Source organism: Trichomycterus rosablanca, chromosome 6 (assembly GCF_030014385.1).
Source record: "Trichomycterus rosablanca isolate fTriRos1 chromosome 6, fTriRos1.hap1, whole genome shotgun sequence".
NCBI classification, from domain to species: domain Eukaryota; kingdom Metazoa; phylum Chordata; class Actinopteri; order Siluriformes; family Trichomycteridae; genus Trichomycterus; species Trichomycterus rosablanca.
The window spans coordinates 2,564,226-2,585,704 of record NC_085993.1 but is presented as its reverse complement, the minus strand read 5'-3'; the positions used below and the strand labels follow the sequence as shown (position 1 = coordinate 2,585,704).

Sequence of the window (21,479 nt, the reverse complement as noted above, 5' to 3'; positions counted from 1 at the left end):
CCCCATAATAGGGACTGTTCAAGGTCTTTGTAATCTTCTTATCTTGTTACCTTTGATGTTTTCATCAGTGGCTTTTATTTAGGTTTAATTACAAAAATACAAAACATTTAAAGGAACAACAGTGAGAAGTTCTCACAATAATTTATACATAATTATTATGTCATAGACTAGATTACAGCCCTTGACTTTCTGCTGATTTTTGCTTATTGTCTTGTGGATTCGATTTTGGATGGATGATGATATAATTACCGTTTTATACCCACAGTGCCAAAGTGAAAACATGACTTTAGGGTAAATTCATTAAGAATTAAAACCTGAAATTTCTTCATAGGTCAAGTTGGCATATTTTTATAGATTTTTTTTCCATCTGGGGGCGCCATACCAGACTTGGCACCTTCCTGCCACAACCCTCCTGTTTCTACCTGAGCTTGGGACCGGCACTGAGAGCGCACTGACAAGTCCACCTCCCAATAACTAGGTTGTTTACATTTACATTTTCATTTTTGGCATTCAGCAGACGCTTTTATCCAAAGCGACTTACAGTACTGTGATAGTACAGTATACTGTCTTAATATACTGGGCAGTGGCAACCTGGCAGTGGTGGGGCTCGGACCAGCGACCTTTTGATTACCAGTCCAGTACTTTTGATTAACGTCCATTCAGATGTCAGACCGTCTTGATAGCATCACTGACACTCGAATGCTGAAACTCAAGATCTCAGCAGTTAACGTACATGGCCCTTTAGTGCAGTTCACATATTCTTAAAAGAGCTGAATTTAGGATGTTGTGTGACACTGTTGTCTTATACAGACTGGATTTGCTGTATCTGCTTGGTAAGCAAATTAGGTTCTACTGGGAAGGACGAAGCCAAAGTTGTTCTTTGGATTCCCTTCCATGTACTGGTCGGCACATAAAAAGGCCAATTTTAAGATTTTTTATTGTACTCGATGGTTGTTTTGACCCTTTTTGCTACTTTGTCTGCCCTGTAATGGACTGGTGACCTGTCCTGGGTGTTTCCTGCCTTTTGCCTGTGACCAATCCTGACCCTGACCAGGATATAACGGTGGTAAAACAGTCAACGAATGAATGATTGCTGCTACAAAGACTCCGGTTATCTGGTTGAGGCATGAATAATGAAGGAATATGGAGCGTACGACAGGATCCTCTCTATGTGTTAAAGCTTTCTGTAAGTATTGACTGCTGACCGGTGTAAAAATGATCTGTGGCTTCACACTGGTCAGGGGGTGAGCTAGCCTACAAAGGAAAATGCAATGTGGATCGGAAATGACCAGAAAAGAGAATCCAGTGACTGTTTTCGAGTGGTTTTATTATTAAATCTACATTTGGCAAGTGTTATATTCTGATCTGGGTCGTAGTGGATCCAGAGCCTGTAAACACTGGGTATAGGGTGGTTACACATTCTAGACAGAAGATAGAATAGACTCTGACTAGCACAGTGCACATGTTGCTTTATTCCGAATTTCCTCTCCAAATCTACGGTACGTTCTGTAGCTTGGTTTTCCAATTACTTTAAACACTCCAGCAGCTCTTTATTGCTTTTTTCTCACCAGCATATTGAAGCTGAACCCCTCACACACTCAAAACACCCATTTTTCCTTCACACGCATTCACAAAAAACTATTTTACCCCATTTCTGCCTATTAACGCCCCCCTGCAATATTGCACTTTTTGTCTGGCTCTCTTCACAGCTATTATTTGACACTCTGGTGGATGGGGGGCCATTAAGGAGTGCACTCCGAGGAATCACTTTATGATTATGAATTATGTATGACTGATAAGGGGATGGTGAAAGCGAGCGTGTACGCTGAACTTATTTTATCGTCCTTTATTTTTTATCTTCCTCTTAGCTGCAGAGGAGTTTGAGATCATACAGACCGGTCATTCGTACCTGCAGTTGTGAAATCTCAGGCTGGGTTTTGAGCGCGCTCAGCCTAAAAAACCCGAGCGTCTTCGGGTCAACAGGGGGTAGATTACCCTCCCTGAGCCCAGTGTGTCTCAGGATGTTGGTCCCCCGTGTTGCTGTCAACATAAACAAGTCGTTTCAGCCTGCCTGCACATCACGGCTGACGGCGAATCCCTTTAGGGACACTTCCGTCTCACCTCCATGTCTTTGTATATGAGGTGGGTAATATTAAGACATTCAGAGAAAGAAAAAACAGACTTGGTTTGTATGAAGCTTCATTTTGAAAGCTCCTACCCTACTAAACAGCTCACTGAACAAATAATACATGTATTTTTTCATTACCTTGAAAATAACTTAATAGAATAATAACTTAAAATACACTGCCTGGCCAAAAAAAAGGTCAAACACTCTAATATTTAATATGGACCGCCTTTAGCTTTGATTACGGCACGCATTCGCTGTGGCATCGTTTCCACAAGCTTCTGCAATGTCACAACATTTATTTCTGTCCAGAGTTGCATTAATTTTTCCCCAAGATCTTGTATTGATGATGGGAGATTCGGACCAATGTGCAAAGTCTTCTCCAGCACATCCCAAAGATTCTCAATGGGGTTCAGGTCTGGACTCTGTGGTGGCCAATCCATGTGTGAAAATGATGTCTCGTACTCCCTGAAGCACTCTTTCACAATTTGAGCCCGGTGATTCCTGGCATCGTCATCTTGGAATACGCCCGTGCCATCAGGGAGGAAAAAATCCATTGATGGAGTAACCTGGTCGTTTAGTATATTCAGGTAGTCAGCTGACCTCATTCTTTGGGCACATAACGTTGCTGAACCTAGACCCTGACCGACTGCAGCGACCCCAGATCATAGCACTGCCCCCACAGGCTTGTACGGTAGGCACTAGGCATGATGGGTGCATCACTTCAGCCGCCTCTCTTCTTACACTGATGCGCCCATCACTCCGGAACAGGGTAAATCTGGACCCATCAGACCACATGACCTTCTTCCATTGCTCCAGAGTCCAATCTTTATACTCCCTAGCAAATTGAAGCCGTTTTTGCCGGTTAGCCTCACTGACGAGTGGTTTTCTTAAGGCTACACAGCTGTTTAGTCCCAATCCCTTGAGTTCCCTTCACATTGTGCATGTGGAAATGCTCTTACTGTCACTATTAAACATCCCTGAGTTCTACTGGAGTTTTTCTACCATTTGATTTTACCAAACGTTTAAGTGATCGCCGATCATGATCATTCAAGATTTTTTTCCGACCACATTCCTTCCTGGAAGATGATGTTTCCCCCCCACTGTCCTTCCACTTTTTAATAATGCGTTGGACAGTTCTTAACCCGATTTTAGTCGTTTCAGCTAAATCTCCTTAGATGTTTTCTCTGCTTGATGCCAATAATTTGACCCTTCTTTTTTCCATATTTTCCACGACCACAGGAGGTGTCTTTCCATGTGGTTGTTTAACAAATGAGAAGCTACTCACTGCATCAGTTAGGGTTAAATAACTTGTTGCCAGCTGAAACATAATCACCCATGCAGTAATTATCCAATTATCTTACCTATTTGCTTAGTTAAGCAGTGTACCTGTATATCGATGTGTTATTTAAATAACATATCTGACACAAGTACTTATTATCTATCTATTATTATTTGACCATGTGAGTGACCTGGTGTGACGTAATGGTATGAGCCACTGGAACTGGCAGTGCCTGAGCTACAGGGGTTCGAATCCCAGACTGGGCCTGTTAATCACGAATCGAGCATTTAGTTGTATTTTTTGTTGATGCATTTTCCCCCAATTTTCTCCCAATCAAGTCTAGAAGGGTCGCAACTGCCACACGCCCCCTCCGGCACATGTGCAGTACGTAGTACCGACCGCTTCTTTTCACCTGCATGAGGCGGGTTCATATGGAGATCTGTATGGTGCACTGAGAGACACACTGATCTCCATTATCCCCCGTCTCTGTGCAGCACCGTTGATCAGCCAGCAGAGGTCCAAACTGCAGCAGTTATGAGGAATCCCTGTTTAGACACTGTCCCACCTCTTATAGACAACCAGCAAGTCGTGTGTCTGTGTAGACGCCCGTCCGGCTGATAGCAGAGCTGTGTCCAATCAGGCAGTTTAAAGTCACAGATTGATTGATTAAGGTTGCTGATGATCTTCTATCCATTGATGGTCAAAATCTTATAATGGTCACTTTTAGCATGATGTACCACGTCACCAATTGGTTCCATGACCTTGATCTTAGCAGACCAAGTTTCAGATGTGGTTGAACAGAAAAATCACAATCATAATGTTACAGCTGACAAATCAGCAGCACTGATGGTACGCCATCATATTCACATGGACCACCAGTGTATAAAGTTTAATTACATTAAATATATAATGTTGTTCCAGACCGTGAGTGTATCCATGTGCATAAAGCAAGGCCTGTAAATTTGATGAGTTTGCTCTGATGGACTTTGAGTGACCTGCGTAGAGCACTGAGCACTTTCGGAATTAATTGAAATGTCAGTTTATCCCTAACGTCAACGTGAGTTCAATTGTAGATCTAGCACTGCTCTGTTAGATCAGTTAAAGGATCCCAGAGACCGCAGTTTTGTGTGGGTAAAATTAAATTACATTGAGTTAGCCGCTCAGGTGGCCTGAGCTGGGATCTCGAATACATCGTATCGAATCTCAGCTCTGCCTGCCGGCTAAGGCTGAGCGACCACATGAACAACGATTGGCCTGTTGTTCAGATAGGGGTGGGATTAAGCCGGATAGGGACTAATGCAATTACGACCTCTGCTGGCTGATTGATGCCGCCTGCACAGAGACGAGGAAAGAGTGCTGTCGGGGTGTGTCTCCCCATACACAGTGCTGATCCGCACTGCACTTGTCAAAGTGTAGGTGACAAAATGCATACGGCTGCTGCCCACGTGTCGGAGGGGACGTGGGCTAGCTTCGTTCTCCTCGATCAGAGCGGGGATCGGCATTAGTGGAGAGGAAGCATGACACAATCGAGCAATTGAGTGTGGGGTCTTCGATGCTATGTGTAGATTGATTAGCAGCTCAGGGTTACTGTACAGAAGTGGAGGAAAGTGGAGACTGGTGCGTGACTCTCCATACACGAGACTGGTCTCCTGTGCAAATCCACCGAAATTCCACCGGGTGAATGAGAAGGGGTCGGCGGACTACGCACACATCGCAGGGAGCATGTGTCAGACAAATATACCCCCCTCAGACACGATCAGGGTTCTAATTGACTGGTTATTCTAGATAGAGAGATAGAGTTTATATTCTAGCTCTGGGGTCTCTGAGATCAAACAGAAGTGTATAATTTAGGGTGTGTTGGAACACAATATCAGTATAAAAATATTGTTTGTTTGCAGTGTCCATAAAATTAGGAAAATTCATGAAGTATCGAAACAAGGTTTGGGATATTTAGGGGCTCTGGGGGTCTCAGGGACCCCAAACAGAACCTGAGTGTTAAGCCGTCGGTGGAGCATCATACGTTTGATTTGTGAATCCAGAAGAACCGCAGAATGAACGTGGTTTTGGCGTTCGGTCTTTAAACGTCCTCTCTCGCGTGGCCTGGCGTAGCCCCGGCGTGCTCGTTTCCCTCCAGCTCTTTAGCACGGTTTCATTTAAAATGATGGATGGAAGCCCGTGAGATGCAGCGAGCTCTGGGTGCGCTAGCGCACCACGCCGCCTCTTCACTCGTACTCCTGCTAATGAAAAGCAGAAAGAACAACCTCAGATCGATATCACGTCACTGCTCGCTAATGATCCGTTCTTCAGCGGGAAAACACCGCCACCGCGCACATAAACAGTCCACATTAGCGGCGCTGAAGGTAATTTTCCGCGCACGATATTGGAAAAGGTCGGCTAACCTGTGTGTCCGTATCGTCTGCTGTTTTGTAACGCAACACTCATAATGGAGCGCAGATGGACGCCGTTTCGATTAGCTACTCGCAAAATCGATACGAGTGGGAAGTTTGGACGTGCTGACGGCCTGTCCTCCGAGTCTAACACCACCACTTATTGTTTAAATAGACCGGTCACATGAGGCTTAAGCTGCTTTATTACTCGTAGACGCATAACTGCAAATATTAGAACCTTATTCAGTCTGATTTGATCATAATTACTCACATACACACACACACACACTTACATGCACATACACTAACATACACACATTCACAAGCACACACATACACCGATCAGCCATAACATTAAAACCACCTCCTTGTTTCTACACTCACTGCCCATGTTATCAGCTCCACTTACCATATAGAAGCACTTTGTAGTTCTACAATTACTGACTGTAGTCCATCTGTTTCTCTGCATGCTTTGTTAGCCCCCTTTCATGCTGTTCTTCAATGGTCAGGACCCCCACAGGACCACTACAGAGCAGGTACTATTTAGGTGGTGGATCATTCTCAGCACTGCAGTGACACTGACATGGTGCTGGTGTGTTAGTGTGTGTTGTGCTGGTATGAGTGGATCAGACACAGCAGCGCTGCTGGAGTTTTTAAACACCGTGTCCACTCACTGTCCACTCTATTAGACACTCCTACCTAGTCGGTCCACCTTGTAGATGTAAAGTCAGAGACGATCGCTCATCTATTGCTGCTGTTTGAGTCGGTCATCTTCTAGACCTTCATGAGTGGTCACAGGACGCTGCCCATGGGGTGCTGTTGGCTGGATATTTTTGGTTGGTGCATTATCCTCAGTCCAGCAGTGACAGTGAGGTGTTTAAAAACTCCAGCAGCACTGCTGTGTCTGATCCACTCATACCAGCTTAACACACACTAACACACCACCATGTCAGTGTCACTGCAGTGCTGAGAATGATCCACCACCTAAATAATACCTGCTCTGTGGTGGTCCTGTGTGGGTCCTGACCATTGAAGAACAGCATGAAAGGGGGGTAACAAAGCATGTAGAGAAACAGATGGACTACAGTCAGTAATTGTAGAACTACAAAGTGCTTATATATGGTAAGTGGAGCTGATAAAATGGACAGTGAGTGTAGAAACAAGGAGGTGGTTTTAATGTTATGACTGATCAGTGTACATCAGAGCATGTATTTTACCTCACCTATCATTTACTCAGTACCACATTCTGTCTCTAGTCTCGTCCCCCTTAATTATTTTACTGTGTATTTTACTGTCTTGCACTTTTTGTTCTGTGTTGCACCCCAGTCCTGGAGGAACGTTGTTTCGTTTCTGTATGTACTCGTATAGAGTTTAAATGACAGTAAAGCCTCTCTTGAACTCTTGAACTCGTGAACTCTTGAAACAAATCTGGAAAACATACAAATTCCACAAAGAAAGGATCGCCTGGTTGGGGAATTGAACCCAGACTAAATTAAATTGACAGTAATACCTAATAATACCTACTTTGATTTAAAACTTTTAGCTGAGTCTCATTAATGCTGACAGCTATATACCATACACTGAGGGTCACATCTAGCACATTTATCCTCTGAGAAACATGAAGCCTGACGACTTTTTCTTTTCCAGACTTCAACTTTCATTTGGCAGATGGACTCCCGATCCGTCTGTACACATCTGATGTTAAGAAAGCACTCAATATTTGGCTTCCTTTTAGTCTCGTTGGCTAGCTGTCAGGGGGAGAGTTTTACTGATTGTTACTGGTTGGAGATGCCAAGAAGCGATTCTGCCTGCTAAGGATAAAACAGTGCCTAAGGGTATCATAAAACTGCCTTTAAATATCAGAGCGTGATGTTATTTTGACATATTTCCAACTCCCTTGCTTATGAACTGTACGTGGTTTAGAGCTTGATGGCTTTTTTATTCTAATTACAGGTACGGAGCGCCATAAAGACAAAGCACGTCTTGTGAAAGACTGCACGTCTTTGGACTGTGGGAGGAAACCGGAGCTCCCGGAGGAAACCCACACAGACACGGGGAGAACATGCAAAGTCTAAACAGAAAGGACCCGGACCTCTCCATCTGGGAATCGAAGCCAGGAACTTCTTGCCGTGAGGCGACTGTGCTACTAAAAACTAACAACAGTAAACAGGGCAGCTGTAGCCTAGTGGTTAAGGTACTGAACTAGTAAGAAGAAGGTTGCTGGTTCAAACCCCACCACTTCCAGGTTGCCACTGTTGGGCCCTTAAGCAAGGCCCTTAAATCTCAGTTGCTTGAACTGTATACCATAAGTTGCCTCTGGTCTCTCCTCTGGTCTCTTTAAACATCTTTAGGATGAATTGGAACATCAATCGTGTCCAAAATTATTGCTTTTTCTATTACTAAATGAGCACAAATTCCCATAGACCTACTTAAATCTTGTTGAAAGCCCTTCCTGGGGGGGGGGGGGGGGGGGGGAGCACCATATTAATGCGGTGTTGCCCCCCTTTTTTATTAGTTTTAACATTCACAGTTTTCTGTGTGAGTGAAGTTGGACACTGATGTTTGACACAACTGATGTTCCAATTCATCCTAAAGGTGTTCAAAGGGGGCAGGAACCAACGCTGTGTTTAGTATTAAAATAAAAGCACTTTTTTTATCCAAAGCGACTTACGGTATACAGTCCAAGCTATTGAGGATTAAGGGCCATGCTTAAGGGCCCAACAGTGGCAATCTGGAAGTGGAGGGGTTTGAACCAGCAACCTTCTGCTTACTAGTCCAGTACTTTAACCGCTATGCTACAACTGCCCTGTTTACTGTTACTGTTAGTGGTTAACTTGGGGGCACTGTCGCCTCACAGCAAGAAGGTCCTGGGTTCGATTCCCAGGCGGAGCGGTCCACGTCCTTTCTGTGTAGAGTTTGCATGTTCTCCCCGTGTCTGTGTGGGTTTCCTCCGGGAGCTTCGGTTTCCTCCCACAGTCCAAAGACAAGCAGTCAGGTTGACTGGAGATACAAAATTATCCATGACTGTGTTTGATATTAAACTAAAACATGATGTTAAATCTTAATAAATAAATAAATCGGTGTATAATTAGTTCCGACGTTGTATCACAGCATAGTACTCCTAAATAGATTCTGATTCGAGTTGAAAACGAGTTCTTGTCCCTTAAATGGGAAGTTTGAGCCGCTGTGTAGGTTAATGTAAAGCTAATTCACTTTTGTCTACAAACGTTTGCATTTGCGACTGAGTGTATCGGTGAAGCATCGTCCTAATGCTCCTCACAGGAAGCTGATGGAGTTCTCTGTGCTGCTGAGCTTCTGTAATGAAGGGTTAAGTTCAGACCGTCCTCGCTGGAATGTTACTGCAGTTTCGTGCAGCTATTTGTCACGTCTAACGTTCACTTAGCCAACAAGCCAGTAAACACTCTGCAGAAGTACAGCAGAGCACTTTAATACACTTATTTATATTTACTGACCAGCATAAACGCTGGGAACAGAACCATCAGCCTTTTGGGGTCTGATATCGACATATAATATTATATAATATTATTATATATTATATTACATATAACTACAGAGCAGGTATTATTTGGGTGGTGGATGATTCTCAGCACTGCAGTGACACTGACATGGTGGTGGTGTGAAAGTGTGTGTTGTGCTGGTATGAGTGGATCAGACACAGCAGCGCTGCTGGAGTTTTTAAATACCGTGTCCACTCACTGTCCACTCTATTAGACACTCCTACCTAGCTGGTCCACCTTGTAGATGTAAAGTCGGAGACGATCGCTCATCTATTGCTGCTGTTTGAGTCGCTCATCTTCTAGACCTTCATCAGTGGTCACAGGACGCTGCCCACGGGGCGCTGTTGGCTGGATATTTTTGGTTGGTGGACTATTCTCAGTCCAGCAGTGACAGTGAGGTGTTTAAAAACTCCAGCAGCGCTGCTGTGTCTGATCCACTCATACCAGCACAACACACTAACACACCACCACCATGTCAGTGTCACTGCAGTGCTGAGAATGATCCACAACCTAAATAATACCTGCTCTGTGGTGGTCCTGTGGGGGTCCTGACCATTGAAGAACAATATTTAATCTTAGTGCATTGTGTGTTTTTGTAGTTTAAGTTTTGTTACCATTATATAAAAATAAATAATAATAGATTTCTTGGTAATGAATGTAAGTGACTTTTTTTATTATTATTATTTTGTTTATGCATTTTCTCCCTTTTTCTCCCAACTTTTAGCTCGTCCAATTGCCCAATTGCGTCATGCTTCCTCTCCACTAATGCCGATCCCTGCTCTGATTGAGGAGAATGAAGCTAACCCGCGCCCCCTCCGACACGTAGTCAGCAGCCGTATGCATTTTTTCACCTGCACTAGGCGAGTGCTAGTGTGGATCAGCCTTGTGTACGGAGAGACACACCCTGATCAACGTACTCCTTCCCCGCCCCTGTGCAGACGCCATCAATCAGCCAGCAGAGGTCGTAGTTGCATCAGTTATGAGAGAGACCCTATCTGGCTTTCTACTACCCCACCCCTGTATGAACAACAGGCCAATCGTTGTTCATGTGGCCGCTCAGCCCAGCCGGATGGCAGAGCTGAGATTTGATACGATGTATTTGAGATCCCAGCTCCAGTGTGCTAGTGTGTGTTGTTTTTTATCGCTGCGCCACCTGAGCGGCAATGTAAGTGATTTTTAAGGCTTTGTTTGCATCAAATCCTAATGAGACATGATTTACTACTACTGAAAACTTCCAATATCAACTTGACCATGGCCAGCTTTTAAAACATTAAGGTCTTTTACTTCTGGAGGTAAAACCTCTCTGCTAGACTTAAATTTGACTCATAAAATTCCATTTTACAAATCCAAGTGGTCCACATGTGAGACAGAAATTCTGCACAGGGTTCCAACACATGACGACGGCAAAATAAATAATAATAATAAATAAGAAAACAGAGAGGAGTACGAGAGGAAGTGAAGTGACTGCTGAGAGATTGGGGAAACACAGAAAGAAGCTTAATGGGGGGTTTGGGAAATAAGCACAAGAGAAACTAAGATGAACTCTTGGATAGCGACAGCTGCATTAGCATCTCTCCGAGTGCTTATGGGAGACAGCGAGCGATGGCCTGTCATTAGTGGAGCCACGAGAGACAAAGTGAGGGAGATCTGATTCAATTATCAGACTGACTGACTGGATCTGACAGAGAGGGAAGGAAACTACCAAGCAGGAAATACTGTGTGGTGTCTTTTAGTTCTAATAACTGTGTTTCTAGTTCTATGTTTTAGTTTACCTGCTTACTTTAACCTAATCTTCTTTATTTTTTTGGGTGTGTTAGTCTCAGTCTTTGCACTCAGAGATGGGTCGTGGTTCACCACTTTGTGCCAAACTTCATAAGAGAACTGTCAGTCCTGTCAAAATGAACATCTTTGAATGCAAGATTACAATAATTTAGGTCTTTCACCATCTACCGTGCATAATATTGTGAAAAGTTAAATCTCTGTCTATGTAGGATAAGACTGGAAACCAATGTTGAATATGTGTGAAGTTCAAGCCATCATATGGTATTGCATGGTATTGAATAAATAAAGCCACATGGGCTCAGGAACACTTCGGAAAACCATCGTCATTTAACACTGTACGCCGCTGCATCAAGAAATGCAACCTGAACTCGATTGAACAAAGAGAAAAAATCAATCAGACCTCTGATGAACTGAAAGACAGTGGAAACATGATGTGGTCAGATGAGTCCATGTTCCAAGACGTTGAGTTCTCTGTGCCAAAGACAGAGACAAAGAAAGAGAGTGCATGTGCTTGACTGGCCTGTCTGCAGTCCATATCTGTCTCTCAATAAAAATGTATGGTGCAACATCAGTCCCTGAGACCCCAAAGCCTCATTAACACCTCACAAAATATATTTAATCTTTTCTACTTGATACTTAATGACTAATTTTATGGACACCGCAAATAAACAATATTTTATATAGATATCGTGATCCAAACACCCCCTGATTTATACACTTGATTAAAGGCAGTCTACATTTTCAGATTTTCATGTGTTTTAGTTCCCCTCACTCAATTTAGTTAATTAATTTGGTTCATTTTCAACTCATTGTGATTATATTTAATACTGCGCTCTCCTGGACCCCAAAGAAGGAGGCAGTAAAGTAAATCAGCAGAACACGAGGGTTAAAATAATCTGGCATCACTCAGGGCTGAGAGCACACGAGCATCTCGAGTCTCCAAGAAAAGTACATTATCACAGAGTGGCAATTAAATCACAGCCGGACGCGTCCCTCGCAAACAGGGGCCTGATTAAAAGGCTTCGATGTTTCTGCAGATACAATGGCAGCACCAGGACTTGATTAATATCCTCGGATGCAGCACGAAGCCAGAACAAAGGAAAAGAACAAGCTGTTCATCAGTGTCAGACTTGGGACGGATCATGGTAAACGGGTAAATAAAAGAGGCTCCGTCAGGGCTGTGATTTGTCTGTTGTTTCTCTGTCAGAAGCATAATTGGGAGGCGAGTAATAATGAGGCGCGGTTCCTTCGGGCTGAGAGCGTTTGTTGCAGAACATTTACAGCACACGGTGATTTTAATGCAGCAGGAGGAGTCGTAATAATACCGAGTGTTTCTTCTGGACTTGAACCAAACTGCAAAATCTGAAACCACTACACTGTGCACTAGAAGTAGATTTACATAAATAATAGCGTTTATTTACTTCAGCTTTGTAAACTACAACACAAAACATACACCTCTGGATTCGTTCATTCGTATAGTGTATGTCTTAGCATTCAGTCTCTCTAGAGCAGGGGTAACTCGGTGCCCACGGGTATGTGGTTGCCCGCAGGGACCATGTGAGATGTTCTAAAAATAGCACTAGTGACTATAGAGCTCCATCTAAAAAATTGTATTTGTGTTGCTGTTTTTTTTCGAATCATTAATACTTGCAGGGTGGCACAGCAAGAAGGTCTGGGTTGAAGGTCTCTACTTGTTTCTACACTCACTGTCCATTTTATCAGCTCCACTTACCATATAGGAGCACTTTGTAGTTCTTACTGTAGTCCATCTGTTTATCTGCATGCTTTGTTTGCCCCCTTTCACCCTGTTCTTCAATGGTCAGGACCCCCACAGGACCACCACAGAGCAGGTATTATTTAGGTGGTGGATCATTCTCAGCACTGCAGTGACACTGACATGGTGGTGGTGTGTTAGTGTGTGTTGTGCTGGTATGAGTGGATCAGACACAGCAGCGCTGCTGGAGTTTTTAAACACCTCAATGTCACTGCTGGACTGAGAATAGTCCACCAACCAAAAACATCCAGCCAACAGCGCCACGTGGGCAGCGTCCTGTGACCACTGATGAAGGTCTAGAAGACGACTGACTCAAACAGCAGCAATAGATGAGCGATCGTCTCTGACTTTACATCTACAAGGTGGACCGACTAGGTAGGAGTGTCTAATAGAGTGGACAGTGAGTGGACATGGTATTTAAAAACTCATACCAGCACAACACACACTAACACACCAGGTGGTCCTGTGGGGGTCCTGACCATTGAAGAACAGGGTGAAATCAGGCTAAAAAAAAGACTACAGTCAGTAATTGTAGAACTACAATGTGCTTCTATATGGTAAGTGGAGCTGATTAAATGGACAGTGAGTTTGTATCAAACAAGTAGCTCTAGGGAGCACGTGTCAGTTCGAGATGCTGTATGTGAAAGTTATGATTTATAATTTATTTCCTTTTCATAAATATGAGAATGCAGCCGGTGGCGGTGAGATCTCGGCTCACAGTGTACACCGAGGAACATAAACAATCCAGCCACACTGCATCCACATCAGGTCATCATCACCTCTACATCTACATCTACATCTAAGGATTTTCTTCCTTCCCTCTGTGCTGGAGGAGACAGACTGTCAGCTCGGATTTTTCAGATAAGGACGTCTCGGAGTACAGAGGCTTTTTCTGCCATGTGGGAAATCGTCTCGCAAACTGTTCACTGTTTGTTTGATCTAATCTCTGCTTAAGAAAATGGTCCTGAATTTATTTGTCTCGTATACAGATACTGCGTAGCTGGGGTGTCCATATGTCCGGTAGAACAGCGCTCCCCAACCTTTTTTGCGCCACGGATTGGTTTCATATAACATATAATTTCATGGACAGGCAGAAGTGGGAGGATTTAAAATAAAATGATACGACCAGCATAATAAAAAACACAAAGTGCATAACAATACTACTCACCAATAATGGGAAATCAGTGGGAACCCTGAGCTTTTTTTGCTCATTTTTGCAAACTTGTGGGCTTAATTTTTTAGTATCACATGACTGAAATAGATACGTCTCAAACATGTCAAGAGGAACAGACGGATGTTATTATCAAGAGAATCCGGTTTTATAAAATAAATCATCTTTCAGAGTGTAACTGTCAATAAAACACTCACTTTCTTAACCATTTATCCAATCAGGGTCGTGTGTGTGTGTGTGGGGGGGGGGGGGGGGGTGCTGGAGTCTATCCCAGCTTTTCAATGGGCGCAAGGCACATAGTAACACCCTGGACGGGGCGCCAGTCCATCACGGGGCACACACACACACAGTCACCTATAGGGCAATTCAGTGTCTCCAATTAACCTGACTGCATGTTTTTGGACTGTGGGAGGAAACCGGAGCTCTCGGAGGAAACCCACGCAGACACGGGGAGAACATGTAAACTCCGCACAGAAAGGACCAGGACCCACCGAGCCATGCGCCAATAAAACGGATTAAAAAATCGTATTTATTCTTTCTGTGCGGCTCGGTAATAACACCCTCTAACACATGCACAGTACACCAGCTCCTCCTTATTCACTCGTACTTTAAAAGGCTGATTTTCATGTTCCTTCACTTCTATACAGGCGCCTTGGACTACTAACCAGGGTCCTTACACAGCATCGAAGACCCCACCTCTTTATTACTCCTGTCTTTTTCCACCCAGCAGACTAGTGGCTGATTTTGTCTGCTGCAGGCACCACCAATCATGCCCACTATGGGCGTCCAGCCGACCGGTAGCAGAGCTGAGATTCAGAATCCCAGCGCTGGTGTGCTAGCCGAGTATCCCGCTGTGCCACCTGGGTCCCTTACGCTTGGCATATTTAGTGTAATGAGTGTGTAAGTGTAAACAGGCCAGTGTTTCAGTTCTGCTAGATAAGATAAAGTCCTGGAGTCTCGGAGGACTGGTTCAGAGCCATTAAGACTTGGAACAAACGTCTGGTCTCGGTCTTGAGGTGCTTACACAGATGACCTTGTACTGTCTGCCAGATAGCAGAAGGACAAACAGACGATGACGAGGGTGTGTGGAGTCCCGGCAGATGCTGTTTGTTTTCCTGAGGCGGTGTAAGCTCTAAATCTTCTCCAGGGCGAGAAGCTGCATCCCAGTAATCTTCTGTGAGCCGAGGACGACCCACTGCAAAGCTCTCCGGTCACCCGCCGTGCCGCTGCGATACCCCTCAGAGATACAGGAAGCTAGGACTCTCTCTGCAGTGCGATGCTACTTAGTCATCAACAGCCTTTGGTGCCGACCGGCTTTCTTCAGTGTCACGGCAGTGTTAGTCCGTGTGAGGTCCTCTAAAATACAGCTGGATGCCCTCTCCACTGTATCGTCGGTGAAGACTGGAGCGTAATCATCATTTATACAAAACATTTTAAAATATATAAAAATATAGAATGTAAATACAAAAAATTTAATATAAAAATAAATGAAATAAACACTGAATAAATAAAACTAAATTTTAAATGTAAATATTCAAATATAAAAAAATATAAAAATTAATATTAATATTAAGTGCATATCAAATAATTAAATAAATATACAAATATATCAATTACATAAAAACTGGATAAATAAATCTAAAACATAATAATAAATATAAATTAAATACATACTGAATAAAGAAATAAATATATAAATTACATAAACTCTGGATAAATAAATATACAATATAAAATAAATATAAAATAAATAAATACTGAATAAATAAATAAATAAATAAATATAAATATATAAATGACAAATTCAGGATAAATATAAAAATAAATACCAATTAAACACAAACTGTATAAAAAAATAAATATAAATATATACAATATGTAAATATTGGATAAATGAATATTAAATAAATATAAATTAAATACATACTGAATACATAAATAAATAAATAAATATAAAAAAGTACAAATTACATAAATACTGAATAAATAACTATAAAATATAAGAATTAATATAAATTAAATACATACTGAATAACTAAATATAAATTGCACTGCACGGCTGCTCTGCATGCTGCTTCATTACTGGCGGCCCTGATCAGCCTCATCACTGTTGTGTCATCTGCAAACTTCACGTTTGTGTTTGTATCAAATGCAAAGATGTGCAAGATGTAAAACGTCTCCTTATTAAGAATGAAAGTTAGCCGTGCCATCCCATAATAACCTTTCCCTTTTCCTGTTGATTATGTGTCACGTACAGGCCCGGTTCTCGTACCTGCACATGAAGTACCTGTTCTTATCCTGGCTGGCGGTGTTTGTGGGGAGCTGGGTGGTGTACGTGGAGTACTCGTCCTACACCGAGCTGTGCCGAGGTCACGAGTGCAAAAATGCCATCGTGAGTCCTGATGTGTTTTTATTCATTCATTTATTTATTTCATCCTGGTCTGAAACCACCCAGCAACATTCTGACTAACCACTGTCATGCCCTCCTGTTTGGGGTTATGGAAGTGGCCACCCTGTACATAACGAGGGTTCTAACCAGGATATCAGACATGCCACCATGCGTCCTTCATCCATGATGCTTACACGTGTTAATCTGAGGTAGTAAATAATACAAGAGCGCCATCTGCTGGAACACGACTGTATACAAACGTGCTCGTTCAAGAATTCGAGTAATGACCGTCGTTTTGTCCTGGTCAGGGTCGCTGGAATCACTGGGCGCAGTGCAGCAACATTGCCACCCCCCTTTAGACTCAGCAAATCATGTCTATATGTATATTATATATATAGTTAGTGTTTTTATTCGTTCTTTTCTTTTTATAGTTGCTTTTTTACCTGTTTAAACAATGTGATAGTAAAATGTGCTGCACAGTGAACATGGATTTCAGAGCTTATTTCAGGTTTTGTGTGTGTATTGCAGTGTGATCAGTTCCAGAAGGGGGTTATCGATGGTTCAGCCTGTAGCAGCTTATGTGAGAAGGACACCCTGTATTTTGGGAAATGCCTGTCTGCCAAATCCAGTAACCAGGTCAGTCTGCACCCTGATCACCACGTATTCTTGCACCCAGATTAGAGTTTTACTCTGTTACTCTGTTCAGTTTAACATGTCAGAACATTGCTGGCTGGTTGTGTTTCTCTAATTAGATAAATACAGAAATAATAAATATAAATATTACAATGAATAGAAATAATATACATACTAAATAAATAAATATAAAATATTAAAATAAGTATATATTAAATAAATACTGATTAAAATAATAACATTAAAAATAAATATAACATAACTAAATACTGAATTAATAATAATATATAAATATAATATAAATAACTATAACTATTAAAATCTAAAATGTTAAAAATTATATTAAATAAATACAGAATAAATAAATATAAAATATAAAAATTAATATCAATTAAATTAATACTAAATGAATAAATATCAAATAAATTAATTAATTAATAAATTAAATTAATTCTAATAAATATCAATTAAATAAATAAATATAAAATATATAATATATATAAACTTATAATGTATACAAATAAATAAAAATTAATTAAATACTGAATACAATATGTAAAATATAAAAATATAAATAAAAATACATAATATAAATAATATAAATATAAAACATGTATGAAATATATTTATTCATATATTATTCATATATTTATATATATGAATATAAAAACATAATAAATAAAAATGTATATATATATATATATATATATATATATATATATATATATATATATATATATATATAATTAAAATGAATAAATATAAATTAATACTAAACAAGCTACACAAATCATATGATCACCCCTCAGCATCAGTTTGGGGAAGGTCGCTTTATGTTTCAGCATGATTGTGCTCCTGTGCACAAAGCGGTTTGTGTAGAAACCGAGGGGCTTTTAGATAGTTTTTGCAAACACGTTAGTTCACTTTCATTACGAGATCATATCAGTTGATGCAAGACTATAATGACAAATACTGTGGTATATAGAGACTCATGTTTTATACAAAGACAGTACAGAAGTAATGTTCTAGATCAACACGGCGTCCTCGTAACGTTTCAGGTTTATTCTGGTATGTGGGGTGACCTGGAGGGCATCATCAAGTGCCACATGGAGGACGTTCCTCATTACGACCTGGACGCAGAGCTGGAGCCGAGGAGAGAAGCTGCGGCCTTCAACCGACCCATTAAAGGAACGTCTGTGGAGAAGTTTAAGGAGATGATCCTCAACCATTTAAAGGTGAAAATAAAGGAATACATTTATAATTCTGATTCACTCTCACATATAACCAAGTGATTTTATTGTTTTGTGCAGTAATTTTTATCTGTCTGTCTGTCTATCTATCTGTGTATCTGTCTATCTATCTGTGTCTGTCTGTCTATCTATCTATCTATCTGTCTATTTGTCTGTCTATCTATCTATCTGTCTGTCTGTCTGTCTATCTATCTATCTATCTATCTATCTATCTATCTATCTATCTATATGTCTATCTATAATATCTGTCTGTGTCTGTATGTCTATCTATCAATCATTCTGTCTGTCTGTCTGTATTTATCTATCTGTGTATCTGTCTATCTCTAATATCTGACTGTCTGTCTATCTATCTATCTATCTATCTATCTATCTATCTATCTATCTATCTATCTATCTATAATATCTGTCTGTCTGTCTGTTTATCTATCTGTCATAATTATTCTGATCTGTTCTCTATAATTTAGGCAAAGGTGGGCGAGCAGGCCAACCTCCAGGATTTGGTGACTCTTGTGCTGGGCGTGGCTGATGCCAACAAAGACGGCGAGATCTCCCTGGCGGAGGCGCGGTCGTCCTGGGCCCTGCTGCAGCTGAACGAGTTTCTGCTGGCGATCGTCCTCCAGGGGCGAGAACACACCCCGCGGCTGCTGGGATTTTGCGGGGACCTGTACGTCGTGGAGAAGGTGCCATACGCCCCGCTGTACGGCGTCAGCCTGCCCTGGGTGGTGGAAGTCTGGCTCCCGGCGGGTCTGCGGCGCAGCGTGGATCAGTGGGCGGCGCCGTCGTGGCCTCGCAAGGCCAAGATTTCCATCGGCCTGCTAGAACTGGTAGAGGACGTCTTCCACGGGCCGTTCGGCAGCTTCCTGATGTGCGACGTGAGCGCCGGGCACTTCGGGTACACCGAGCGGCACGACCTGAAGGTGCTGGACGCCCGGCGCATCGTTCCCGAAGCCGCCTTTCACAAGGTGATGCGCGAGCAGCGGTGCGAGTTGGACGACGACTGCGTGTACGGTGCAGACTGTTACACTTCCTGCGACCTCACGAAGCACCGCTGCACCACCGAGGTGACGCAGCCCAACCTGGCCAAGGTGTGCGGCACGCTGAAGGACTACCTGCTCTACAGAGCACCGCTGGACATGAAGGACGAGCTGGAGAAGCAGCTGTACGCCTGCATGGCGCTGAGAGGGAACAGCGAGCAGATGGAGATGGAGCACTCGCTCATTCTCAACAACCTGAAGACGCTGCTGTGGAAGAAGATCTCACACACGAAGGACTCCAAGTGAAGATCATTCTGTTGTATAAGACTCTTAGGTAGTTCAAATCAAATAATGACAGTTTCAGAAGAACGTGATTGGTCCTGCTGTCAGGGTGGGAACGACACGCTTCCTCTTCCCATCAGTCAGACAAAATCTGACCAATCCTGATCTTCTTATAGCTCATATACAGGGAAACAAATGTTCAAACACTTTAATGTACGTCCAGTTCATAATTACATCACTTCAAATTTACATCATATTTTGACTTAGGAAATGAACAAAAAAGCAAAATGAAGTGTTAAACATATACACTGATCAGCCATAACATTAAAACACACACTGTCCATTTTATCAGCTCCACTTACTATATAGAAGCACTTTGTAGTTCTACAATTACTGACTGTAGTCCATCTGTTTCTCTGCATACTTTGTTACCCCCCTTTCATGCTGTTCTTCAATGGTCAGGACCCCCACAGGACCACCACAGAGCAGGTATTATTTAGGTGGTGGATCATTCTCAGCACTGCAGTGACACTGACATGGTGCTGGTATGAGTGGATCAGTTTTTAAACACCATGTCCACTCACTGTCCACTCTATTAGACACTCCTACCTAGTCGGTCCACCTTGTAGATGTAAAGTCAGAGACGATCGCTCATCTATTGCTGCTGTTTGAGTCGCTCATCTTCTAGACCTTCATCGGTGGTCACAGGACGCTGCCCACGGGGCGCTGTCGCCTGGATATTTTTTGGTTGGTGGACTATTCTCAGTCCGGCAGTGACAGTGAGGTGTTTAAAAACTCCAGCAGCGCTGCTGTGTCTGATACACTCATACCAGCACAACACACACTAACACACCACCACCATGTCAGTGTCACTGCAGTGCTGAGAATCATCCACCACCTAAATAATACCTGCTCTGTGGGGGTCCTGACCATTGAAGGACAGGGTGAAATCAGGCAAAAAAAGTATGTAGAGAAACAGATGGACTACAGTCAGTAATTGTAGAACTACAAAGTGCTTCTATGTTATGGCTGATTAGTGTATTTATATTATATTATACTGTATTTAATAACACAAAGGTGCTTGAAAGCTTGTTTCCTGTACACAGGGTTTGTACTTCTTCGGCGCGCCCGGTTCCTGAAGGAGTTCCTGGTCTGCATGTTCACACCACACCACCATGGATGTTTCCTCGTAACGCGAACTGCGACACTCGAGTCGTTTAAGCAAGTGGCCTTAACGCAGCAACAGCTGACCGGCCGAGATGAGTACCATCATTGTTGAGTTTTGAACAGCTGTGGGCACCCAAGATGTGATTTCTCATGTCGAGTCTGATTTACTGTTGCTGTGAAAGGAAATGCTGCTAGAAGTGTGTTTGACTCGACACTGAGAACCACAAACAGGAATAATTCATCATTAGTTTGCTACACACGTGTTTGTGAGCGTTCAGGATTGGTGCTTTATTGTATAAAGAGATAAAATTAACACTATAGAACGAACCACACACATCTTACTGGTTTAACTTTAATAGTTTTATAGCCTGTGCCACTGCCAAAGCATCAAGAGTTTTAAATGTGTTCAGTTTAAGGTAAACATTTACATACATGTATACTGTACATGTGTCATTTGGGATTTGAAGGATTTTGCAATGATGATAAAACCTCATACCTGTACGTCTGTTATGGTTTGGCCTCGTCATTTCATCATAATTTTTGTTGTGATTGTTTGACTACAGCTGCTGACTTCAGTGTGTCCAAATAATTAAGTCCAGTGTTACTGCAAAATTAGAATAATCCATAAGCAATATACACCGATCAGCCATAACATTAAAACCACCTCCTTGTTTCTACACTCACTGTCCATGTTATCAGCTCCACTTACCATAGAGAAGCACTTTGTAGTTCTACAATTACTGAC

At 42.3% G+C, this 21,479-nt stretch overlaps 1 protein-coding gene across 1 annotated transcript; it reads left to right on the top strand.

Moving 5' to 3' along the window:
• Window positions 1-16,293: 16,293 nt before the first annotated feature.
• Window positions 16,294-19,591, top strand: dipk1ab (divergent protein kinase domain 1Ab). Its single transcript, XM_062996507.1, has 4 exons — window positions 16,294-16,431; window positions 16,957-17,064; window positions 18,120-18,296; window positions 18,776-19,591. The coding sequence occupies exons 1-4, from the start codon at window positions 16,318-16,320 to the stop codon at window positions 19,589-19,591; spliced, it is 1,215 nt and encodes a 404-aa protein (XP_062852577.1). The 5' UTR covers window positions 16,294-16,317.
• The last annotated feature ends 1,888 nt before the right edge of the window (window positions 19,592-21,479 follow it).